This window comes from Syngnathus floridae, chromosome 13 (genome assembly GCF_059516105.1).
Source record: "Syngnathus floridae isolate MCC-2025c chromosome 13, RoL_Sflo_1.0, whole genome shotgun sequence".
Classification (NCBI taxonomy): Eukaryota; Metazoa; Chordata; class Actinopteri; order Syngnathiformes; family Syngnathidae; genus Syngnathus; species Syngnathus floridae.
In genome coordinates this window covers 6541436-6569144 of record NC_142425.1, presented here as the reverse complement: position 1 = coordinate 6569144, position 27709 = coordinate 6541436, and the positions used below count along the sequence as shown (strand labels likewise).

Here is a 27709-nt window from a genome sequence, read left to right as displayed (position 1 = left end):
ATTTGGTGCAGTAAATTACCCTGACAGGATTTTATTGTTACAACTGGAATCCATGGAAAATGACATATTGTAAAAAGGACTGGTCCAGGCGGAATGTCATATGTGGTGTTTGTGTCTCACAGAAACTCATCTATATAATGTTTAATTGGAACCTATAAATGAATGGCTTCTGCAGTTAGATTACAAACTAGGAGAATACCAGTACATTAATTCTGTTTAACTTCTTTTTTAATTTAAAAAGTATTATACAAAATTTATCTCCAAGGGCAACTTCTAATTTCACCCTCAGCAGGATATGAAGAATTGACCCTTGGCCTCAGCTAATGCTCATAATTCCTCTTCCAACAGCAACATACCGAACGCCACAATAGTTTATAAATGGGAATTAATCACCAACTACACAATTGTAAGACAATTCCGCTTGTCCGAAAGATTTGGAAATACTTAAATGTATAAAATGTTATTGATGAAAATGAGGATAATTTAGATGTAAAGTACTTGAAAACCAACTGATCCACAACTGTAAAACTACACAATACATTGAATAAACAACACTGAAAAGATTGAAAATGTAAGTCTTTCTGAATGTTATTTAAAAAAAAAAAAAATGAAAAAAAAAAGCTTTTTTGCAAGCTGATTACAATATATAGGACAAGTTAGCATGACATCATACATTGTTCCCGTGTGGCAAAAACAAAAATGTTCTCTGGTGGCACCGCAAGTAACAAATGCTTCCTTCATTTGACCAAGGCAGAGCAATTAAAAAAACTGAATAATCAATTTGGGAAGTCCTCTGAATAAATGATAAAAAGATGCGACATGAGGGAAACTGAATCGAAGAGAGACCCAAAGACAGACAAAATTGACATTTTAGTAGCTAAGTTGACTTAAAAAATAGTTAAGTCAATAGACTAATTCCTTGTTATCCAACTACTAAGAAGGATCTGATTGCTTGAGCTTGACTTTTCAGTCGCTTTGATAAATGGCACTTACGTGCTGTTTTGATGGTGAAATGAATGGCATGCTGGAATGCAATAAAATGTCTTTGAAAATGCCTGTGAGAAAATATCTTCCACAAACCCGATGATGGATGTTTGGTTACCATCTTACCTCTTTCGAAATGGCTACTCCACTACCAGGAAACCTTGCCATCTTCTCTGTACAACTATTTATGACATTCACAAACATCCTTGTCATCCTCAGGCTGTGCTTGTTTTTTTTCTTTTCAGCAAATAAATATAACCCTAAACATTTCGGGGTATACTATCTTGCAGTGCAACACTAAACAGAAAGCATTAAATGAGGTTGTGAACGACTTACTTATTTAGCAAGTTGAGATGTCTGCGGAATGCAATGTGTTAAGTAATTCAACCTCATGGTGTTGAAAGGCTAATTGATCAGGAGACAATCCTCGTTAAATCATGTCAACACGGCAGTTTGAGGCAAGGGGTCAAGAGATACTTCACTAAGTCATTGCTGTCAAAACAGGTTGAACAAAGGGATTCTCTTGCAAGTCCATATTTTTCCACTCCTCCTGACCGCTAAAACCTGTTTAGACTCTCGGATCTGAGGAATTACATCACACAGAAGCTTAAAATCAAAGCAATCCAAAGAGGAAACAGCTCAAACTGTTTTTTCTAGATTTAGTCTTATATTGTTGCACCACAACTTTGAACACTCCTGTGGAAATATTACATTGTGGGTGTGTAGTCCCATTGTTTCTATGCCTATCTACACAAATCGTGCATTTCAACACAATACACACACGCAGACAAACACATCATGAAAATGCAGCAGAATAAATATTGAAACTTTGAGGTGTTATTAAAAGTGACCAAACATTTTGCTCAGACACAGTACAATGAATAAAATGTATTTTCTTCATTTCATACATGTTTTCATGTGATGTGCTGCTCTGCTAACTACAGTGTTGGTTCAATAAGTGTTTAAACGATACTAAATCTATTTTATTTTTATTTTATTATCCACTTCAAGTAAACTGACTAAAAAGGGTCATCTTCTTCATGTTCTGTACATTCTATTTGATGATAATTCTGGCTGAATATTTAATATCTGTGTATGCCCCTCTGATTCTTTCAGTGACATGATTGGTCTTTCTTCAATACAGGCTGAAACTGTGTAAATATTAAAATTTTAGTTTCATCATATGACATGTGTAGTATGTTGTTGAGCTTATCATAGCCACACGGTGAAAGTGATTTATCAATTCATTAAAAACCTTTCAAAAGTATGAAATATATTTGTTTTAATCAGTATGGAGTCAGCTTGCTTATGGAGTCATGTTGCTAAGTGACGTGCTAACGTTAGATGTTCACCCTGCCATTATCTATCCTATAATGAAGCTGACATTATTATTATCATGATTATTATTTTTTGTTATTATTGTATTTTTTGTAGGATTCAAATATCATACATTTACATTGATATAGTCTTGATACTACTACTACTAGGTAATAATAATCATAGTAATAATAACAATAATTATATATAATTGAATCATCAGTCCTTTACTGCAAGCAGTGCAGGCCCAGGTCAGACGAGCTGGTGCCCTTGCTGGCTATGATTCATTGAACTTAATAAAAGCACTTCACACATGGTACCAGTAGACCATGTTGATGTTTGAATGGAATGACTACTGCTAGGCAACTGTGAGTTGTTTTCACACAATTTTCAGGGTGTATTGAAAATCAATGGGTAAAGCCTTGAAAGTTAAAAGTTCATGCTAAATTATACCATGATTACTATCACACACAGTTTTATGTAACAGACGCTTGTTGTGAAAGTGAAAGAATTTATGACGCTCTTAAAAATCTGAGGGAACACGTCACTGTTGAACAAAAATGATACACCCAATGATCTCCCAAAATACACCAGACTTTAACTAAGCCTGTTTCGGGAATCATTTGTATTCAGAGCTTATCCGACCAGAGACACACCTTGACGCATATGCACATTGGTGAATTCAGGTTTACCTACTTGATAGTGGTCAGACAGTGAGAAATGAATCATTCAGGTCAATTCACTGGAAAACATGCCCATAACACCACATTCAACATTCACATGCATTTCCCTCATTTTAAGTGTTTTAACTGGTGAAAACCTTGACCCGAGCACGTGTGTACTTTTCTCCCTTTTTAGCAAGTGTTGAGTAATGTTTGGTTACTTTGTTTATTTATCAAGCACCAACAACTGCCTTCCTTAAAGCCATAGGTCTTCCATGTTGGGACTGCTGAAAGTGACCACTGGCCCCGGACTCTTGGGCCCTAAAATACAGACAGGACAACGTTTGTCTTGTTTCTTCAGTGGTGTGCTGAAAGTGGCCGGCATTTCGGCTTGTAACGCGGTGCAACACAGCCTGGTAGTCTTCAGCCTCGGAACAGGATAAATAAACACATGCAGCTACACAAACATGAAGTCTGGAGCATGGAAAGGCAAAGCCAAGCAGGGATCCTAAATATATATGGACAGACTGATATGATGTTGCAATATTGCTTTTTCCGGCATTTTACATGTTCACTTACAAGCTATTTATTCATATGTATACAGTTGGGGTGAAGATAATTGGATGATGCTTATATATAATCTTTAAATGCAAGCAAAATGGTTCACTTCCATTCACTTCATTTCATAGCATTTCTCTTGGCTTCACTGCTTCCTGTACATGTTTGTGATTGTTATTTTTTGGTCTTCATGTGTTGCCACATTCATCTATTCAGACCAAGGCCTTCAGAATCAGTAGTGCTGGCTGATGATATCAGCATTTTTCCATCTTCTGATTGGTTGGTCAAGAAGAAAAGCGAAGCAGAAATGGTTGCAGCCAACTTTGAATGGCAAAACATGCCTCTGATGATTTGCACAAATTAACACTTTTAATAATCAGCATTACTCGGAGGATGATGTATTCTATTTGAATATTTTATGCTTTTGTTGGTAGCATGTAGTTGGATACTTGATATACAGTAATTGTAAATACAACCATAATACTTAGATGAAAATAGTAATACTGTAATTTCATCCCTGGAGTTTTTGGACAGGACTTCATCAGCGCCACTTTAACTTTTCAATTTTTGTCTCTCTTAAGTGAACAACATGCTCTTATTGGATTGAGATCATGCAAGCCACTGATTTGGTCATAAAACAATTGCTTTTATGATATATTGTTATTACGTTATACAGTGAGGTCTTCCAAAGCTCATTTGAACAAATACTTACATGTAAAGTTTTTTTCCTTTGTTTTTCTTTTGCTTATGCCTATTTAGATCTCCTTACAATGGACTTTCAAAATGTCTATAGTTGTTTTCAGTTTCCAATATCACATCTAAGGACTGCATGAATTTCTTTTTTTGTCAAGACAGACCTTGTGAGTTGGCACCCGGGCATTATGTAACCATGTAATTTGAAGATTAGTGAGTCATGTCGGGGAATAATAACAATTTCTTCTCCAACTAAAGTCCCCAGCTTTTAGAATATATTTAATTGCCTCATACTGGCAAAATGAATAATAGCTACTATATTTGAGTGGGTGCTTGTCAAATGGATAAATGACAATGAGCCCTCTGGAACCTTGAACTGGCTGAAGTGAAGTAATTCAGATTCATGAGGGATGTGTTTACATGAACATTCATTGGACTCTGGATAATTTTGCTCAGAATATTTTAATAATTTGGCACAATCTTAAAAAAAAACACTCTCTATCCATTCATGGGGATGTGGAAGGAAGTCTGAGGATCCGGTGAAAACCAATGCAGGCACAGGGGAGAACATGCTAAATCCAGACAGGAAGGACGGCGGTAAGATTTGAACCCCACATCCACCTCATAGCCCAAAAATATTCACAATATCATCGTTATCATGGATATTCATGGGGAAAAAAAACTGTAAAATATAAAACCTTAATGTATTTCCAACAGAACCCTGTGAAATAAGAGACAGGGGAATGAAAACATGACCTTTGTGGTGGAGATAAACAACAAATTCATTCATATGACGATCACAACCAGAATCCAAGAGTATGACCCTTTCCTTTTTTTTAAGTATATCATGCCCCCATCAGGTGATAAATGTTCTGCGGTCAAGTGTTACACAATAAACTAGCAGCAGTCAACAGCCGGTTGTCTATATCAAAATACTATATATACAGTATATGTATATATGCCAAAATACCAGCACTGTCATACGGTGCTGTTCTAAACCGGTTGTGATAGTGAAAGATGATGGTGATGATGGTATGGTCACACAAATGTAAGTATTGATTGTGAAATCACCACATGGTGACCTTACAGACGCTCGATAAGAGGACTATGTTCCACTTCCTGCCTTTTTTTTTTTGTCTTGGATTGAGAGTCATGACTTGAGGCTTTTGTAATATATGCTGAATGATAAAATAATAAACTGTTAGCTCCCGTGTAGCCTCAATTTAATCGATGTGACTGTAAGTAAGGAGCATTGTTGTCAACAAAACATATAAATACAAAAGTATACTCATAAAATACTGCAAAAATACAGGAACACATATTATATTTTTTTCTCAAGACCTCAGCGTGTTTCATTCTGCTCCTTCCTCTCAAGGGTCATCATGAGCCATGTATGAAGAATTTCCTGGATGTGACTGAATGAACACTGGCCACCAGCCAAACAAGATTGCAACAATCACCCTACCAACTAATTCAAACACAGGGAAATCTAGTAGAGTGTGTTTTTTACCTCTGCCTTCAGTGATGATTTACTTGCACCTTAATCAACTTCTACCATCTCACAATTAAACAAACAATCACAATTCTATACAAAAATGCAATATAACATCTTAGGCTCCAGCTCTCCATGATCCTGAACAGGATAAGCAATAAAAAAAATGGATGGATGGATGGATGGATGGATAAATGGATGAATAAATGGATGGATGACATTTTCAAAAGTATGTAGGTAGGTTCATTGAAGGCTAATTTAAATTGTCCATAAGTATGAACGGTTGTCTGGCTTTATGTGCCCATAATCATTGGGGTTTGGATCCAGCTCAGCCTTGGCCCTCAGGAGAATAAGTGATGTCGAAAACGGATATACATAATAATAAAGTTGGATTTTTATTGATTTACAATTGCATGTGTCTCGAAAACTTTGAACATTTGCCTGGGGGCATCTTTTAAAGGAATATATACATTTTCTTCATGAAAAAATTTTTTTTACAGACATTTTGTGATCATGTTAAAGGAAAGACAATCAATGTTAAAATATTTTCTCAATAAACAATTCGTTGATTGTAAGAATATAATGTGGGGACGCAATAATAACCATAGCCGGAATTGACCCTTACACATTTTTTGAAAGCACCGTCCGTTTTTAAACACTTTATTTCACATAATACTGTAATATTACGTTTTTTGTTGTTGTCATTTTATTTTACTAAACATTTATTCAACACAAACACATTAGATATAACATACATCCCTTTGCACATATCAACAACTACAGACAGACAGACAGACAGACAGACAGACAGACAGACAGACAGACAGACAGACAGACAGACAGACAGACAATAAATAAATAAATAAATAAATAAATAAATAAATAAATAAATAAATAAATAAAATGAATAAATAAAGCATACACGATACCAGCGGAAAAAGAAGAAAAAAGAACACACACATCACAGGGCAACTCCATATTATCCCGGAATATGAAGTTCTCCGGAGTACGCTTTAAACAAAACGGAAGTGACGACTTCTGAAATACTTTCCCGTATTAGTAATGTATGAGCAATGCTGAATCGTTTTGTTGTCAAAATCCCTACGAAAGGAAATTATTCAGAGTAAAAGTACGACATTAATTTTTATTTTGATTATTTAAAAATATTTCTTACGCTTGGAGTAACGTGTTTGACCTCTTTACCCAGGATGCACTTGGCACTTGCCATCTTGTCTGGTGGAAGAGAGGCAAGCAAGCAAGCAAGCAAGCAAGCAAGCAGGCACGCAGCAGCAGCAGCTTCAGCTAGCAGGCAGCCAGCACCCGAGCTTCCAGTTACGGTGCTCTTGTGGCTATCTGTCAGCTAACAGTCACAAGTAACTTACGACACTCAGAGGCCAAACTTCAACGACTCCTGACGTCTTATCCTCTCTCCGCCGCTGGACTATACTTTTCTACTGGAAGGGTCCGGGAGGAATGTTTACATTATGATTCCACACCTGTTGGCGAAACTAGCTCACTTGAGCTAACTCGGCTAGTCGGCAAATCGAAAAAGAGAGAGAAGTGGGCTCACAAACCGGGCCGGGCCTGCCTCCGGCTGAAGTCCCGGGGACAGCTGCTGAACATCTCGGACAAGGGCCTGCTTGTTGCGGGGCTCCCAGGGACACAAGGACGGCTGACTGGGTGCCAGAGAGGCCGGGGAGGAGTGCAGTGACTGGACACCGCGTGAGGTCACAGGAGTTTGGGACAGTCTTGGACCGTGTTTGTGACTTTTCTCCGAGTTGACTGAGCGAGAGGTAAATGGTATGGAAAAGTGCTGTGGTGGTACGTCTCCATGTTGTGTCCACCTTCAGTGAATTTATCAGTAGAAGACGGGACGCGCGCCGCTTCGTTTCATGTGGGAATACATTGACTCGACAGAGCAAGCCAACATGTCGAAAATGCCAGCGAAGAAGAAGAGTTGTTTCCAGATCACGAGTGTTACGCAGGCTCAGGTGGCGGCCAACAACACCGCAGACGACACAGAGAGTCTGGACGACCCGGACGAGTCCCGAACAGAAGATATGTCACGAGCTGACCTTGCTGTGTGCGATAGGAGCTCGTCCGAGGAAATCTTAAACAACGTGTCTCCCACGCTGGATGGTCAGGCTGCTTTGACAGCTCCTGTCAATGGGGTTCTCGCCAATAATAAAAATGCATGCGGCGGTCGTGCGACCCCACAGCATTCGGTAACAAGTGTGCCCATTGTTCCGCCTGCCACTGTCTCTACCACTGTTGCACCTGCGAATACTTGCAGCTCTCGCTTCAGGGTCATTAAACTCGACCATGGTACGGGTGAGCCTTTCAGAAGAGGAAGATGGACTTGCACTGAGTTCCATGACAAAGACTCTGATTCCAATGGTAATCGGACTGTGGATAGCATCAAGCCAAATGTGACCGTCGATCACAGTACAGAACGGGACAGTGGAATAGGGACCACCAGTAACACCGTAGTCTCCACCAGCACTTCCTCCTCACAGGCTTTGGAGAATGCCGTGGACGACGGTATTCATGCCACTCTTTCTTTAGAGACTGTGCAGCAAGGCTTTGGCTTGGTCCCCCAGATTGGGAGTGGAGCTAGTGCCTTCCAGCCCACAGGGTACTCAACAGCATCAAAACAAACGCAACACGCTCAGGTCAATATGCAACCTGCTGCTCCCCAATTCCTCTCGAATAACCTCAAGGGCGTGCACCAAAGTTCCCTGCAGCAGAAGTCTCCCATCGTGCCGCCCGTTACACAAGTCCAGCACTTTCTTTATTCGAACCATCCCACAAGCCAGCTAGACTACCAGCACTTGGGTTCAAGCACTCTTCCTATAACGCCTCACTCTGTGGGCCCCTTGTCTCCTATCATGCTAGCTGGTTCGGTACCCCAGGGGCTAGGTGTCGATGCACCCTCCGCCCAGGGCCTCCTGCTCCACATGGCAACAGGAGGTGCCCAACAGCCGCACCTGGTCAACCCTACACAGCCCTCGGGTGGGTTACGTCTTGCCGCCACCTCCTCTGCCGCCAGCGGTGGCCTGAATGTGCCTGTCACAGTGGCCACGACCACCACTACCCCTACAGGTGGGACGAGTTTGATTCCTGGCATCGGAGGAATCAGCACAGGCCTTCTCACTGGATTCAGTAAGCAGACAGAAGATGGTTGGCCCAAATCTGAAGTCCTACCTCAGCCCAGTGGCAGTGTGATGCCAGTGAAAGACAGTATGAAGCCTTTCATCAGAGAAGGTTTTGGCCTTCCCAGTCCTGCTGTCAACAGCCTCTTTGGCATCCATATAACCATGGATGGTGATGAGGACAGGTAAGAGGATGTTTTGCAGTCGCTACTATTCTAAAGAGCGATTTTGTCCGTTGTGGGCGGCGTGAGTTCAATTCCCATTCGAGGATGGTGTGAATGTGAATAGATGTAGTTTATGGATAGTTACATTATTTGGGTAGTTTGAAGCAACCTGGGGTTAATATATCCTTTTAAATGTTGTCCGCCCCCTGACAAAAGTCTTTTCAGCCATGAAAGGGTGTCCTTTAGGAAGGTGTTAAGTAAGAGCCTGATTTTTATTTTTTTCCCCCCGAGTGTGACTATGAGACACACCATTCTGCCTCTTTTAGCTCCAAAACCATGTGAATGTTGAGTCTTGCTTAGAGTACCCCTTCACATACACACAACAGAGATTTTTAGGGGCTTGTCAGCAGGCTCTCATACTGCTTGAACTGCACTGCAATTGGCTTGACAATGTGCACAAGTAAGGAACAGTGCGTGTGCGTGCGTTGTCCTAGATAATCACAAAAGGAACAGCCGGTACCTCTTTCTTAGTTGGGAAGACAGAAACGAAAGTGATGGAAAGTGGACTGACTTCTTTGCACGCCCGTGTTGCTATGACGATGTTGGCAGCAGGGCAGGACATTTAATGGATGTAGAATGAAGAAGGTCACTTTTGCATTAGTCATACAGACATGCACACACCTATGAGGACCACAGAGAGCTTTAAGGCATGTGTGTGTGTGTGTGTGTGTGTGTGTGTGTGTGTGTGTGTGTGTGTGTATGTGCACGTGTGCGCGTGTGTGTAGGATGACATGGCAGGATGACTGTGTGTTCTGGTCTGGCACTGAAGTCTTCAGTGTCTTTGTTGACACGACAGCGTAGCTAGGTGTTGACCTGTTTCTTGACTCAATTTTTTTTTTTTTTTAAATTGTCTAGCCGTCGTAATTTGCCGGTCTTGTCAAAGTTTTACAATTTATTTACACTTTGAATATATTAGTTATATTAGTAATTAAAAACTCGTTCAAACATGGAGTGTCCCAGCAAGCACGTGTTTGGCCAGCTATTTATCAAGCGCTATCAATATGTGTGGAGCCCTTTTCAATAAAAGGTGGGATGGAATTTATAACCAGCACAATAACATTTACATGATTGAGATTATTTTGGCAATCTACCACCTCTTAAGCAAACAAGTCAGTGGGCCCAGACATAGTATGTGATAGTCGACGTGCGTTGTCACCAGGAAAACTTGCACACCCACATGCGCTTGATGTCAGGGAAAGTTGCGGTCTGATAAGGAGCCCTTCAAATGTCATCTTGCAAGATGGGCTTCATCACAGATGCCAGGTTGTCACCATTGTGAGTTTAACGGGAAATTAATTGGAATGATGATCAGGGAGAAAACATTGGGATCTTTTATTATGGCTATATTTAAGGCAGCATCCACCTAATATGGCCACAAGGAATCCAGTGTCACTCCAATGATTTTCATTTGTTTTTTAATTCTTGTCATATATCTACTATTAATTATTTGTGTGAATATTTAAAATGTTTTATAGCAGTTCACATTTGACAAATTAACGATTTAATTGAATTCAAAAGATTGGATTGAGTTCAAAGTGTAAGCACTTGTAATCCACCTCCAAGAACCCTCTTTCTATGATGATATCTTCTAAGCTAGAAGAAGACTCCCAGTAAACTCCCGAAAAAATATTTTACCATATTTTATCAGACAAAGACTTCCACAATGGTGAGATATCAGGATGTGCACATGTGTTATGTATTTATAGTGTCGCGGTGCCCCTCCCTCCAGTCTCCCTCTTGGCAGTTTGACAGTCTAAGGGGGGGGGGGGGGGGGTCTCAGTTGCAATGGCCATGTGTTGCTGGTGGCAAATGGGTTGCTGCCATGGCCTGGACACAAGGGAATAGCTTATTTTCCACTGATAGCTGGGCTGCCTTAACTTCCAAGGGAGAAATTCTTGGAGCCTTGAATAGCTTGGATTGTCATGTTGAGCATCTGGCTCTCTGCCAGCTTCATTTTGGGCCACTGGACCACTAGCTGTTCATGGAACTATCTCACCACCACCAGTCCCTACTTAACTCCAGTTGGTGCTTAGTACAATATTTATTAGGGATGTTCAATACCACTTTTTTTCCAGACCGATAACAACGCTCAAGTATGCAAAATACCAAGTAACTCAAACTTTTAAACATATAATTTCTGTAGAACCAATGACAGATACTTTCAAAGGAATCCCTTTTATACTTCTAACAAAAGGCTGAACACACATTGAGCAGTATAGAATTTGATTTCAAAAGAAAACAGTTCACTCTCATTTAGGAAGAATTGCTAATTAATTAACAAAAGTGCAAAATAAAGCTATCGACTCCATGAGTTGTTGTCTTCTTTCAAAATAAGTTGAAGAGCAAAATAATAGAGGTTAAACTGTTAAGAATGGGACTACAAAGTTGCAAAATAGGGCTGGCTCATACAACTAAAAAGCGTGTCAAAATGTAAATTTTTCATATTAGCTGGTATGAAATATTTACTTTGACAGATTTTTCAGGTGTTGATGTTAGGACGTCTCACAGTGCAGGGATTGTGGGTTCAATTTCGGATTCGGCCTTCCTGTGTGGAGTTTGCATGTTCTCCCCATACCTGCGTGGGTTTCCACCGGGTACTCTGGTTTCCTCCCACATTCCAAAAACGCGCTTGGTAGGCTTGTCCCCTGTATGGAATTACTGTACACAGTCAAACTCCAAACAGGTTATGTAGTGGTTGGATAAGATCTGGTGGCAGGTTGCATCTATTCCAGGAATGAGAAGTGTGCGTAAACTGCTGGTGTTTATTGGGTTTTCCAAAATACTCTGAAGGCCGAACTGGTTCGACCCATCTTTTGAGGAGTTACAGTATGTTAAGTATGCACAGCTCTTTTCAAAGCCAGTCCTTAGACCAAAGAGAGAACCTGTTGACAGCTGCTTGTTACCAGCCTGTACTTGCTATGTTGAGCCATGTGTGACGTTCCCGTGTGTTTGTGCGTGTCACAGTTTCTCCAAGGTATGGTCACAGTCAGTCGGGTGATCAATTGTTAGCACCCAACACACCCGTAGCTCACCGCCATTTTGCCTTGGTGTCACTCCCATGTGGCTGCTGCTGTTGTGCCTGATGCATCTGCAGCATTGTGACGCATGCGCTATTAGATGTTTGAAAACGAGATGGTAGATTTTGTGTCAAAGTAATGATTTCATCTACTCTTTAAGGATACACTGAAAAATATTAAGCCCATTGTTGTGCATGTTTATGGCGGTTTTTAAGACTTCTAAAGGATGCCCGCCGATCTGGTCTTGGGCCTCACCTCGTTAGGTCTAATGAAGAATGCGGTTAAGCCATCTCTCTTTAAAATATGTAGTTGTCGTAACCATGCATTCTATTGAGAGTGGGACTCGAGACTGGAACAAGGACATTACAGTGCCTTCGAGATGTCTGAATCGTTACTAATGAGGATGTGAAGAAAGCATGGCAGCCAGCTGCAGTTGAGTCATTCATTCTTCTCTCTGTTCGCTCGCTTCCTTTCATTGGGTGTCATCCACTGTTCTGATTCACTATGACTGCCCGTGGTGTAGAATAGTGTGGGATTTTCCACAAAGACATTTTTGTTTAAGGACATGTTGCAAGTCAAAAGCTCTCTCTACCTACGAGAGACACATATTTAAGTTAACCGATTTTTACAATAATCGCTTCCCCTTTTTCTCGAACCATCTCCAGTCATCAGCATTTCACAACTTTTGCTCCTTTTTTCTTAGAATGTAAGTTTGAATGAGTAAGTGGAGATGACTCATTGTGGCTAGATGACCTACTAACACTTGATTGATATCTATAAATGTGACCTCAAATAGATGGTACGTTTACTGCTCACCAACCAAACCATCTGTTTATTTCTAACTTGTCAGCCACCGTCATTTACAATGTGGTTTCGACTGACGTTGAAAGTCTGAAAATGCACGTTGTTTGTCTTTTTACCATTATTATCGAGGAGCACGTTTCATCAAAGAATCGTAAAGCATGAATGACCTTCTATTGGCGGGCATCAGGTTTCAGTATTATTACTCTTTATTTTATGGCCTTGAGATGCTGCCAAATACACTACATCACTCTGGCAAAAGAAAGGAAAGTGTCACAAAGGCTTAATAAGCCGTATTTTAAGCCAAGGTAACTTTCGGTCATGAATGCAATGTCCAAAAGACACACACCGTGTCAAAGGAGTTGGCTGCAATTTGTCACAGGAAGTTGCTAGTATTGGACTTGACCTAGATATACGAATGCCCAGGCAACCAGTAAGAGGACGGCTTGTTTGCAAGAAACTACACCAAAGCCAGGATCTGGCGTTAGACATTACAAGTTTGGAATTTGGAAGTGGTTTTGAATATCGATTACAATTCTGTTTGATATGGTACAGCTCAGTTATACAGGGTATGATGCAATGAGTTTGTTGTTGAAAGTAAACGTCTCACTATAGTGATGAACTTTTCCGTATTGTAAATGTGGCAATTTCTTCAAAGAGATTCGTCACACTTCAGCAGTGGTTAACATGTACCAACATGTCAAATTTCAAACTGTTCAAGGTAATGAAATTCAAAGGAGCAACATATCATCCGCAACATTTGGATATTTTTGATTGGGCCACGAGCTAGTTTAATTCGTTTGTGTACCGATGCATCAATCAATCAAAAGCTGTTTTCCGATTCAAATCACGTTTCATTACACCGTTACTGCTTATTCTGTAAACATGAGATTGTCGCTGTTGTGTGTAGTATTTAGAATCTTTTCAAATGAAAATAATTCAATAATATTCACCATGTTTAGGGAAATTGAGCAACCATGGTGATTTTGCTGCCTCAGGCTGGCATTCTGCTAAATGATCCACCCTTGATGGTAATATACTGATTCATCATTAGTCACATTAACAATTATGTGAAAGCTGTAATGTAAACCTTTTTTTTTTTTTTTTATGACAATGCTCAGATTTACATGTGCATTCTTTTCACTCTACTTTTCCTGCAAACCCAAGCTAATTTTGTTTATTTGTTTATTTATAAATGATGTACAAAACACCACTTTATGAAGCATTGTGTCATGGTGCAATTTAGGACAATGAGAAAGATTGAGTTTTTCCATCCTTAGCTCTGTAACAAGGACTTAGACTTAATCAGGTACTGGCTGCAAGCTTGGACCCTTGCAGAGGGTCGCGTCCGTTTTTTTGTTTTGTTTTAGTTTTATTATGGAGCGGGGGGGGGTTTCTCAGTCCCATCCCGTGGTATGTACTCAAATCACAACAGGATGAGAACTCCAAACATAGCATCATGTCCATGTTTTGATATCCTGCCATAAATATTGGCACCCCTGGTTAAGATGTAGTCTTGACTTTCTAATAAATCCCTGCCCCCCCAAAATAATATGAAGGAAAGAAGAAAAGCCCATTTTTAATCCAAGTTGTTTTATTCAGTGGAAAAAATCGTGTGTGCCACAATTATTAGCACCCCTGATGTTAAAACTTTGTACAACCCCATTATCATGTCAAATTACATATTGCTTCTAATCCCACAGTGCCTTAGGCTCTGCTTAGCAACCTGTTTGGAAAGGTTTGTTATGCAATACAAACATGGAATTTTTGATTGACAGGCGTTTTAATTTCAATCCCTTGTAAAGCACACATCATAGGACCATAGATCGGTCCTTCACATGTGACAGTTGGGTGCAATGTAGCCTCTGGCATCTCATAGGAGGCCCATTCTTGACACCCTGTTGCACCATGGTAACTGAGCTTGTATTCATAGTATATTGTTGGACGGATTTATTCCAAGTAGTATCTCACTCTATCCCCACGGCTGTCTTTTTTTGAGGTGGGTCGTACATCGAGGGTACTCTGCAGTTTAGCAGAGTAGACTTCATATTCATGTCTGCTCTTTGTCTTTCATCGGGGCTGCCCCAGCAAGATGACTTGATTCTTTGGCTGCGATGCATTCATTCCATTTTTGTTAATCATTTTAATTGCAAAACTTGCTTCAGTGTATGAAAAGCATCTTGGAACATTGCAAGTTCATCAACTGAGATTCCACTGATGCATTCGCAAACAAGTCATTGTGCTTACAAACTTCCCCCACTGTAGCAATAAAACCAAGGTTTTGCCTTGTTAATATGGCTGAGCTCACAGCAGTTGCAGTTAGGGAGATCTTAAAACTCACAGCATTGACATGCCTCACCAATGTGTGAGGACAAGGTCCCAGGGCTGGTCACGGTACAATTGTTCAGGCATAGATAACGCTTGCATTGGTTCTGATATGGAAAGTTAACTGTAAACCAACCAGCAGTTCAGAAAGCGAGAACAGTTCTCTCTCGATTCCTGCTTTTGGTTTTTTGTTCCTCTTTGACTACCCATGCTCTGGTTGAATGATCACCCCACTGACCTCTGGCACCCTCACTTATTGACATTTCCTCGCTTTCCCACTCAAAGAATATCTCGTTCCGTTGCTTTACCTCATGTTTCTTCTCTTTTTTCACTTTCTAAAAAAAAAAAAAAAAAACCTTCCACTACTTTCTACCAGGCTTTCCGGCCTCGCGGATAACAAGCGTCAAAGCCTAGCAAGAATAGGTATGAGCTCGGATGTGTTTGCTTGTTTGTTTGTGTGGCCTGGAGTGGCTGCCTCAGTACCCAGTCGACGCACTCAAGTAACCTACTAAAATTAGTCCATCAGTACTCTTTTATTACTTTGACATTTATGTGATGCAAAGGTGTCATTTCCCAACATGTAGTTGAGTTTATTTGATGACGTGAGGACAGATCAGTATAAATCTTGGTTATGTAATTTGTTGACACTTGGCAATTGTTGAACTGGGGGTGTCACGCTACATATCAACAGTTGCGTCATTTTCACCTGGAATCAAATACAGTTTTAACAATGCGCAATGGCTACCAACATGCCCATGGGTTCTGCCAGTCGTTCTCTAGTTTTGGTGAATAGCAACAACACATAAATACATGTGTTTTCTTGTTAACCGATGAATGTACGGACAGTTATTCTTAGAACTCACATTCATAATTTTCGGAACTCAGCCACTGTTTGGAACAGAGCAATCATTTAATTCCCCTAATAGACTTTCAGGTCTATTTGAAGGGCTAGTTGCCAAATCAAATGACTTGTCACTGTGGGTATTTCAGTCACTGAATTGTTATAATGCTTGGAGATAAATAGCACTAGGCTGTCGTAAATGTCAATGCAATTGGTAACTGTCCTGGCAGCTTTTAAGCCATCAGTGATAACGTTTTGTCAGTCACAAGCCACTGGTGGTTGGGATAGCTGAGGGTCAAGAGATTTTAGCACCGCACAGAGCAGATCATACTCAAATAACACAACCAGGCTGCGGTAGATGATGTATCCCCCCTGAAGTCTGTTATTTACATTCGTCGACGCAAATCTGATTAGTATTCATTTTGCATTCTTGGCCTGTTGAGTAAGGCAGCCTGTACCAATGCTGAGGTTCCCTTGCTTTGTATAAAAGACAATGAAGCTGAAGCTGTGAGGGTTATTGAGGGTGGAGCCGGCAGAATAGTTGCACACACTCAGGTTGTGTTATGAATGACGGATAAGTCGAATATTTGCTGCTGTGTCAATAAGAAAAATAAAAGCTGATCAGTTGACTTTGGACTGCTGCCAGTCCTTGATGTTTACATAGTTCTGCTATAGGTCATTGCTTTGATTGACTTTCTGCTCGGGTACGGCTGCTATCATAAATAGACAGGGCACGTGTTTTTTAAAAAGGACCAGAATGGAGAGACGCCTCTGGGAAACTTGAAACACATTGTGTCAGTTGGAAGTGTTGATTGAGTTGTGTCCACTTTAGCAGAGTCGAACCAAATGTTCCTAATGTATGCCTCAAAGTACGCGAGTTGCAGTGGGACATTTGTTCTCAGTCACCTCTTTTTTTTTAATCTTTTCACACTTTTTGATGTTTTGTATGAAATGAATTCATTCCCATAAACTCAATTAGGGATTTGAGAATGTTATCTAAAAGGGCTTAAAATGTGCTTCAATAAGAAAGTCGCAAAATGTACCTTTAGAGTTTTGAGCTGAGGTCACCACTCTTTAAACATAGTGTTACTAATAATGTGACTGGAATAAGTGATGTCACTAACATTCAATTAAATATTTCCAACAGTACCAACCGTTTACGTAACACCCTTTGAAGCTTTATTTTTTTCCCTCCCAAAATACTGTCATTGGCACAGAATCAATTGGAATCACATTGTTGACCAAAAATTAAAACCACATTGACCAATAGGCTGTGGAGCATAAAGTACCTTACCCAATCCAATTCAATTGTTTCGTTCTTCAAAGACTTTGAGTACATCATTTTTTTGACGGAGGAATTGACGGGGCGCTATCTTAAACTCCTCCCCAACGTGGCCCTCTTATGTAACTGCAAGCAGGTCTTAAGGTTTCTACTATTCTAAAGGTAACATTTGTAAATTGTCAACTTTATCTTTGGAAACTTGGATGGCATTTGACCTATATTAATACCACGAGCGTTTACTGAGCACACATGGCTCCCTTGACCAGCATCGCTTCATTGCTTCACACTTGGTCAGTTAAAGGCTTGTCATGCTCAGGAATTTCCTATCACAAGCATCAATGTTTCTATTCAGCTTTCAGCAAACTCCGTCACTGGGCAAGTAGAAATTAACAAAAAATTCCCTAAAGCTATAGATGTAGGCAATTAGTCGGCAGCAAAATAATTTCCATTTCAAAATGTGACCGATTAAGTAATATCCCAGCTGACATGTCAGTACAAGCTTTTAAAGGCGCCGTGTCTAATGATATTAGATGGATTCAAAGCATCTTCTTCAATACTCAAAGAGAACCTTCTTGATCTCGTGATGCATATGCTGCGGAATACAGATGCTCCCTCACCATGAACCCTGGATTTTGCCAATACAACCTTTAACTTGCATTCCAGTTGGGCCTTAATCACATTAAAACAAGTAAGTGGGGCATATTTAAATTCCCCCAAATGATTTGAGGAGCAGAGTGGTGTAGTGATGCATGGATACATGCTAAGAGCTGCTTTTGACTCGGATGACTTTAAACTGAACAACCATAAACATGGACTCCTGGTGTGTTGGCAAATTGAGCCTTGTCACACAACACCTCGCATATGTCGTCAGGAGCCAAGTGGTGGAGTGCTAACTGCAAACATTGCTGTCCCTACGCAAGAGCTTTAAAAATAAGACTTTTCATATCCCAATCAACAGAGTGGCTCAAGCTAAAAAATGTTGACTTTTAGCAAATCGTGGACTGCTTAAGGGCTTTGATTATTTCTCATGACCTCCGCCATCCTGAGTCTGGGGATTATATAATGAGTATCAGGCCTAGTTCCTTCTGTATGTTTTTGAGGAAGCTATGGGGGCTGTACACACACACCTATTAATGACTCTTAGTTTCATGTTAGGAAAATAAAACATCAATCCACAGACAAGGCGTCCCTCATCCAAGTCAGATTTTGTTTAGTCTTCGTTGTCTATACGCGAGCCTCCCTATTGGTAGACAACACATCCTACAATCTTTTTGTTCCTGGGCACATATTCACATTATTCCGACATCCTGCAATTGTCAACATTGACCTCATGATACAATGAGGACAGCAACTATTTGTTCATGTTATTTATTCAACAAAGGTCAGGGGATTTGAAATGCGCTTAATGGTGTTTTGTAAGACTCAAACATATTTTACATCTGATTTTAAATCAAATAAACTGAAATTTGGCTTTCATGTGCTATTTTCTGCCAATTGAGAAGAAATTGTCAGTCATGATTGAAAACACGAGAAGCCATTTCAAATAACAATTGACGATTCTATTTTGTTTGCAAAAACAATTTGTTTTTTTATGCACAATTAAAAAACATAGTTTTTAAGCATAGTTAGATCACACCACAAAACCCTCTTCTTAAAAAAAAATAAATAAAAATTGGTGGAAACTTTGCATGTTTTTCCACGACTTTAACGTATTACTTTGAATTGTGAAATTGGAAACTCTGCTGACACCATCTGGTGATGTCGCCAAACTGCACCTTGAAGAAAACAGAACTTGTCGAGCAACAGTAAGTCATCGGTGAGCGTGCTCCTCTGTTGTAGTCCTCTCCCTCCCAACTATTGTTTTGAAATCCACTCAGGTCTCATTTGTCCAGCTGCCCCCCACACCCCACTGGGAGTATTTGTATGATTTGGGACAGGGACGTGTGCCGGTCCATCTGTGTGCGAGTGGCGGGCTCATTGATTTATGTGACGCCATGGTGAGTCATGTGATGTGGTGACATGTGCTTGTTGTCTCATGCCGTCTTTATGTGAAGTCTATTTACAGTGGTGAACTTGGAGTGTGCCTGTAGGACCCCCCCCCCATGAATAGATGTTCCACAGAAAAGTTGGTACTCAACCCAAAAGCTTGTAGAAACAAATTGCCTGGACACCCTACCGTTCTTGCTGTGTCGTGTCACAGCATGATGTTGGCTCTGACACAGATGTTTGGCTCGGGAAAAACTGGCCTCGAGGCCGGAGGTGTCCGCGGATGGAATGTGCTGAAGGTCCCGTTGGAGGATGCGCGTGTGGACGTCGTTGCAATCTGTAGGGGCAGGCCCATGTGGAGGTTAGCGCAGCAAGAGGTCCTTATATAAACCACCACGTGTCTTTCTTCTTGAATAAGATGTACCGGGTGTTTTGTTTTTGTTGGAAACGGAATGAAAACAAATTAGATGAGGGGATTTTGTCTGCCTTTGCGCAAGAAGAAGCTCAGTCAGTAAACTAATTTGAATCCAGCCGGCCTTGTCTCTCGCTGGTGTTACAAAACAAAAACACATTTAAAGCAAAGTTGGATTTGAAACGTTTTCTCTCCCATTGTGAACAGTTCGTCTTTTTAAGGGTGGAATGTGTTCACCTTATTTATCAGGGCCTCAAATCACACAGCTACTGTGGAATGCCACAAATTCAAATTGTTCTCGGCATTCATGGACTCTGAATAAAAAAAACTCAGGTGAGATGAAACACCACTTGTAATTCATGATCAGGCGATTGATTAGATTTTTTTCCATTTTCATCATTTGAAAATGTAAAAAAATATTTGACCTGTATTTAATGCAAGTATAGTGTATGAATTCAGTAGAATGTGATTTTAGAGGGTTGTTTGGACGACAGTGGCATTTAGGAGACTTAAATGGGTCACAAAGTTTGAATGGGGTTCAGAAGATTTGTTGTGAACGATGTCAACTGAAATTAAACGTAAAGTGAAGGATCTAATTGTTCACCTACAACGTTGTTTGTATTATGGAAATAAGAAAAATAAAGCAGTCATTTGAAATGGAAAAAAAAAAAATCACTCTTGGTCTCGAGAGTCACAATGGACTATTTCTGTCAGGCTCCTGATTAAAAATATAACCTGCAAAGAAATCTGCTTCGCTGTACAAGTAGGCGGCTTGCTTGCTCAACTCCTCCCCTGTGATTGCTTCCCATGTGACCACGCGAGCTGCCTTTTAAGACAGTCCTTGTCTTGTTTTCTCCTGTTGGATACATAGCGACGGGACGGCCAAGTAGAAACCGTAATAGCTGAAAATTACCTGGACACTTGACTTATTTTTTTGTGTGGAGAGTTGCTAAGATGCGCTGCACAATGAGCTACAGTCTTTCGTGTTCGCCGGGGTCTTCTCCCACATATTCCGGGCGCTTGATGCCTTACAGAGCGAGATGCGGCAGGTAAAAAGAAACGTGACTTTTGAAACTTTTTTGGATTTAAGTGTGTGACTCTTCTCTTCGCCCGATTTGTACCGCGCGTCATGTAACCCGAATCTTTCTGTGTTTGCGCGAGGGTCGTCTACGTGCGTTACGTGCGGTGGTCGTCCAACGTGTTGGACGTGAGCGCTTGCACGCCGCGTGTTGTTGTTGTTGTTGTTGTTAAACGATGATCACGGCCACTCATTTAAATTAGTTTTTTGTTTCCCCAAAAGGTGGTGTTACATTAGTTGTTTAAACCATCACCACCATTACAGCTTCCCCTAGTGGGCAAATAAATAATAATAAAAACGCATTGAATTTATAATGCGCTTTTCTATAGTTTACTCAAAGCAAATATTCTCTTTATTGAGGCTAAGCACGGATAGACAACAACTCCAACAGCACAACACTAGTTAATTGTCAATGTAAATGTGATTAAATATGGGTCTATATGGATTTAGCTGCGATCGGCTCGGTATTTGGTGATTATGACACACCACATGGCCTGGCTTGATGTTTTAGTTTTCAGCTGCTTGGTGGCCGCTGGGTTACCTTGACAAAAAACCAGACAGCATGTAAAACAACTCCAGGAAATTATAGTGAAGAAATTTGTGTCACTCTTTGGTTGCCACGAGCTGCTTAACGGAAGTGATATGATTGTGAATTGCGTGGTGTGTCGATGTGAAGCATGTGGTGTGATGTGTGGTTCTTATGTGTTTTTTTTTTTTTTCCCCCTCCACAGTGCATCCGGTGCCAGCGTAGTTGCCATCGACAACAAGATTGAACAGGCCATGGTGAGTTTTTCCCAGTGTGAGCGAGTTGTGCTTATTTCAATATATAACACATTACCACGCGTGTGCTTACGAGAAGTACAGCAATATCTTCGGTGATTGTCACAAACCAGATGTCGGTTGTAGTACCAAATTTAATCAAATAGCCCGTTGGCCCAAATTTGATTATAATTTATTTATAATCCTGATGATAACAATGTTTGTTTCCGCAGGATCTGGTTAAGAGCCATCTAATGTACGCCGTCCGCGAGGAGGTGGAGGTGCTGAAGGAGCAGATCAAGGAGCTGTACGAGCGCAACTCCATGCTGGAGCGCGAGAACGCCGTGCTTAAGTCGTTGGCCAACTCGGATCAGCTCAACCATCTCTCCAGCCACAGCAGCACGTCGCCCCCGCAGCAGCAGCAACATGCAGCCATTACAAACAACAACACCCCCTTGACACACCTTGAGGGGGCTCAGAGCATCCCCCACCAGCCCAACATCACCTCGGCGTGATCCCCTCCCTACCCGGCTCGCACCCAAACGCATCCACCGTTCCATACGCTCAATTCCACACCTCTGTCGAGCATAGACAAAAGCATACCGTCCCTACAACGCTGCGCTGCGTTCGTTGTGCTCCACTTGAGGAAAATAGGGACATCATCTTGAAAGAGAGCCATCGTCACTCCTTGCAAAGTCTTATTGAAAGCGACAAGCTGAAGTGAGATGGTGGCACAAGGGAGCAGGAGCACAGCGGTGGCGGTGGAGCAACAAGTGGTCCAAAAGGGCAGTGCAAGACATGTGGGATGGCCCCAGTGGCGAGTGAAGCTTCTGCAATGTCAGCGTCCACACGCCACATCATTCACGGGGGCCGGAAGTGACCAAGGGATGAGTCATCATCAGCAGAGGCGTCCGGCGGAGCAAGTCCATTGCCTCCTTCAAGATATGCTGCAACATAAAGCTTACTTTAGTTGTTGTTTCCTCAGAGCCACCATCCTTTGACATGTAACATTTTCATTATTAGTTCACGTTTAGTAATTGCATTTATTTATTTCAGGGCTGCTATTTTCATAATGTCACGAACAATGTCACAAAAGACAAAAAAGTCTCTTGTCTCTTTTTAGAATCTCGTCTGGACGTTTTGGTAGTCTCTCGCAAACAAGCAAAGTGTCAGTGAGTGAAGCGGAGGGGAGGAAAGAAACACTAAAGCAGAACTCGCATGAGTTGAAATCCAGGTTGAATGTATATTTTGTAACGTATTCAGAGTGAACACGGTATGTACAGTACAGGAGAGGAAAATCTGCCAAGAAATGAAATATGTGCTGGCAGGGTTTTGATAAAGCGAACTATTAATTCTTCTTTGTCTAAATGGGTAGAAACAAACAAAAGATTAGGGGCTTGGTTGGGGGGATGAAAAGCTGTGAAATTGTTGGACCTATTTTATAACCAAAGACGCAACGCTGTGTAAGTCTTTTTCTGTTTTCACCCCTTTATTATTATTTTTTTTTTTAAAAGGCACACTTTCCCCCTTTATTTTTTGGCTCTTTTGCATGACCTGCATGCCCTATACGCAAACCACTTTTTTAAAGTCATGTTTTTAATTTCAGCACTCAATTTGTGTTCTCTGTCAGCGCGTCTGTCTGTGGCTATAGTTGTGATGAAAGGGAACAAATGCAGCGGAATTGACGGAGAAGAGAGAAAATGAGCCATTTTATGTTACATTACAGGTTTTAATGTATTTAACGAAGTTAGCATTTAAATTTTGATTGTAGCATACCGACATGCCCTTAAAATAACAAAAAACTTCCATAATTACATAATTCACAGACCATAAGGAAACTATGAAACATTTCTTAACTTGAAGCTGGAACCCAGTCAGCAGTGACATTTTGGGATGTTCATTGCGCCACCTGCTATCGTCAGGTGATACAGATGCGGTCTATGTGGCTTAGAACCAAACCAAAATACTTGGAGATTATACGAGTTATCTTAGTACAAGATGTACTCCTTTTTTTTTTTCTTTTTTAAACCACAAATGCATTTATTCCTCTCTTTGTTTTCCTTGTGTTTAATTTGAAGGAGATGCCGCGTACATGCCAAGTGTACTGTACGGAAGTGATCACTGAGCCTTGGAGAAAAATCTTAACGATGCCCTTGTAATGTGCTGTTCAGACATTTTAATTTTCAGACTATAATAAATGACTGTTTTATTAAGAACCTGTGTATGTATTTATTGACCGAGCTCTTTACCGAGCATAAAAACCTCTTAACACACAGCATATTGACGATTTTCCCATGGAAGAATAAAAACACCAAATGGCATTGGGCCACCCACAAAAAGTATTACGTAATACCGGATCACCACTCTGACTGAATGTCTGATTGTCTTTGTTTTTGCCCTGAAGTTGCTTTTAGTATTTTTATGTGTTGCCCTGAACTTGCTAGCCCTTCGATTTCACAGAGAACATGTGAGTCTGGAATGTTTTTACATGTGAGGCCTATTTTTACATCATTATTATTATTTATTTTTTAATACTTTGTTGAGGATCACAGGTGAAGTGAGCTCCAACTTTGACTGAGTACTGTTTATCACAGGACACATTTGGTCAAACATTCACATTTCCAGTTTACTGCGACATAACTCAAAACTGTTGTTTTCTATTATACAGCCTCAAATTGGATTGCAGGTTATTCAATGAGTTGCAAATCACAAAAACAGTGTCGCATCTATGATGACTGTCAGCATAATTTAACTGTAAATCTCCCATCTGTTTTTTCTCAGTTATGTAGTCTAACGACAAGAGATGACCCAACAGATTTGTTCAAAAATATTGTGTATGACATACTGTACTGCAAAATCATACGTGTCCAGTCAATTCTTTCAATATGGCAAAAATTGTTGCAGAAAGCAAAATATTTTGAAAGTCCAAAGAATTCAACTGACCATTGTCAAAATTCAGCATTTTTTTTATATTGTTCACTGAAAAGTTGACAAAAAAGTTAACTTAAAAAAAATTATGTTGAGCAATGTGTGTGGATTTCAAACAGATCAAAAAGATTATTTATAACCACCCCCTCTTTTATATTTCGTCATATTGTTTTCAGTCAGGAATTTGAGACGTAATGTAGAGTGCGGTGAAGTACGTGGATGGTATCGGTCCAACACGGCAGAAAGGAAAGACAGCTGTGGCAGAGGCATGTGTAAAATCCAGAATGAAGTCATGAAGTCTCGCTTCTTGTCGTTCAGCTGTCATTCAGACACCAATAACAACGTCACTACATGCTACCTACCACTTTGACTCATACTGGCAGCCAGCAGTCTTTTTGATGCTAATTTGATCCCTCTTAGATCATGTGACAAATGTTTCACATTCTATTCTTACGTAACTAAAAAGTCCAGATTAGAGATACGTTTTAAACTCATTCACTTTACAATCAAAATTAAAAATCAAATTTAAATTTCACAATTTTTATTACAATGAACCATAACAACCAAATAACAAAAAGCAAAATCATTCAACATTGTGGTTGATTGCCGATGACGTGACACATTTACGAAGGGTGGGGAATTCTACACCAAAACTCTAAATCTGTCAAAGCCTGGGATTTGGATGCCAATTCAGAACCTGTTTAACAAAGATACTTCCTCCACAGGTTTGTTGGAGCATTCTACCTGGTGTGAACTCTCAAAACTGGTCAAGGGAAGGTCAAAATAGAGTGTCCCAATAAACAGTATCTTGCAAGATAATGGATTCACAAGCGCCCCCACGTGAATCCACTTTACAGGTTTGTTGGAGCATTCAACCTGATGTGACCTCTCAAAACAGGTCAAGGGAATGTCAAAATAGAGTGGCCCGGTAAACAGTATCTTCCAAGAATATGGATTCATAAGTGCCCCCATGTGAATCCACTTTACCTTTCTAAGGTCTTGCAGAATTGAGTTAAAGTAATTTGATCTATAATCACTTAGTTCTAAATCTCTAATGGGATTTGGATGACATTTTTTTTCTATTTATTTGAAGTGATGAGGTCAAGTGACCGTATAAGTTTTGTTTTTCCGTCTGAGAACATAACAGCGTTGCATAATACAGTGACCCAGACACTCTGCTGATGTTTTAAAGAAGGCTTTTACTTCAAAATTTAAAACAGTTTCCAGGTACTTTAATAACATGGTTGTTAAACGTTGTTTTGTAAAATAGTTTGATCTTGGTGGAAGGCATTTTTGTGTAAATTAGCGACACTCTTACATAACAGTGTGGCAAAAGTTTAGAAGGGCTCACTCAAGGACACATTTTCAGAAATAGGCAGATAATAAAAGATTTAATTGGTTGCTTCAATTGGTTGAAGGTGGGTACCCCAGACACCTGAATATTTGTATACTAACAAAAAAAGGCAATATCCATTTTACATTCCCTTCAAAGACTGCATGATAACAGAACCTAATCTACAGAATGCAGAAAATTTTTTCCCTGATTTTATTTTTCAGCAGACAAAATGAAAGGGGGTAAAAAAGGTCCCTTTAACCGTGACCTTGCCTCATGATGCACTCACTTCTGAGCAAATTTGCATGACTGCGACAGATCTCATATGTTGATGCGTTTAGACACGGCTCCACCATTTGCAGTGGTGAGTCACACTAGCCTTGGTGCAACATTTGCCTCACCAGCAACTTTGTCATCAACTTGCTCAAACTTGTCCCTGACTCCTTAACACGTATTTCAGACTTGTCACACTCCTGTAATGGAAAAAACAGACATGTAACTTGAAGTCAGCTGATCAGTGGAGGAAAGGATTGACACACCTCACAAATTTCCTAATTGATAAATCATGATCTGAACCCTTCGTTCATTCATTTCCGATTATTTCCATCATTTTATTGTACCACGTAACAGTGGCAGTGAGTGAAAACAAAACTGTTCCGCCTTCAACTTAATGAATTTTCAGAAACTAGCCAAACATAGCTGTGGATCTTCCACCATGTTTTACTTGGATATGGAGTTTTTTTTTTTAATCGCTCAGAAATCTGGATTACAATCTCTATTAGAAATTCTCTGTGTGGAATTTTCCCTGTTCTTGCATGAGGTTTTTCCTGAAACTGTTTTCCTCCCACATTCCAAAAACATGTCTCTTATGTTAATTAAAGACTTTAGATTGCCCATCGTGACTCAAACGGATATGATCGTAAATGTGTCTTGACACCAGCTGCAAACTTGCACTAAAAAAAAAGTCGGACTGTTTGTGTATCACTTGAAACGCTGGATTTAGCCAATTTATGTCATAGCTCCTGTCTGAAAACAATCGATTTGCGTCACTTTATGCCGGTCAGCCGATATAATCAAATTTCCGCCCGCTTATTGCACAACACAGCAGTGGCAAAAAAATCACAAACAAATCGTACAGAATGTGAAGTATCCCAACATTACATGACACCACACAAACGAGATCTTGTGCAATCCATTTTCCCATTCAATACTTTTTGTTGGGCTACCCGCGTGTTATGAAATGATTACTCACCGTTCAGTCATTTGAAACCACACCTCACAACTACTGCGACTTTACTGTCACAGTTCGTGACGGGTGACGACTTGAAAAGTCTTTCACGATGTAGAAACAGCTTGGCGTGGAGAAAGTTAAACTAATATGCAAATAATATGTTTACTGTAATTGAAATAGTGGATCAATTGTTTCATAAATTGAAGGAGGTACGTACAAACCAAACTAGAAACGAAAAAAATGTTTGCAGGGCTTTTCTATTAATATGGGATTGAGTCAACACTGAATGAGCAAAAATGAATGAACCATCTTGAATTGATCGCATCTGATTTCGACTGTCAAAATCAGTTGGCTGCCATCCACACTCACATTTACATTTTTGGACAATTTAGAACTTTCAATTAGAAAAACTTGCATATTTTGAAAATGCTAAAGAAAACTGGAAAACCCAAAGAACAACCACGCAGTTATTGCATTAATAGAAACATGTATTCTCTTTTAGGATATGAAAGATCTATTTTTTAATGAGTAGGTGAAGTAAGCGCGCGCTTCACAACACAACAGAGAGTAAATAGCGCCATCCTGTGGTCAACAATTGCATTTTTGCATTGTTGTTTTTTTTCCCCTGGTGGAA

The 27709-nt window shown here is 40.2% G+C and overlaps 1 protein-coding gene across 1 annotated transcript; it reads left to right on the top strand.

The window, feature by feature from the left end:
- The first annotated feature begins 6923 nt into the window (after nt 1-6923).
- On the top strand, nt 6924-23799 carry LOC148388333 (TSC22 domain family protein 2-like). Its single transcript, XM_088394294.1, has 3 exons — nt 6924-9043; nt 21556-21607; nt 21817-23799. The coding sequence occupies exons 1-3, from the start codon at nt 7599-7601 to the stop codon at nt 22096-22098; spliced, it is 1779 nt and encodes a 592-aa protein (XP_088250420.1). The 5' UTR covers nt 6924-7598; the 3' UTR covers nt 22099-23799.
- The last annotated feature ends 3910 nt before the right edge of the window (nt 23800-27709 follow it).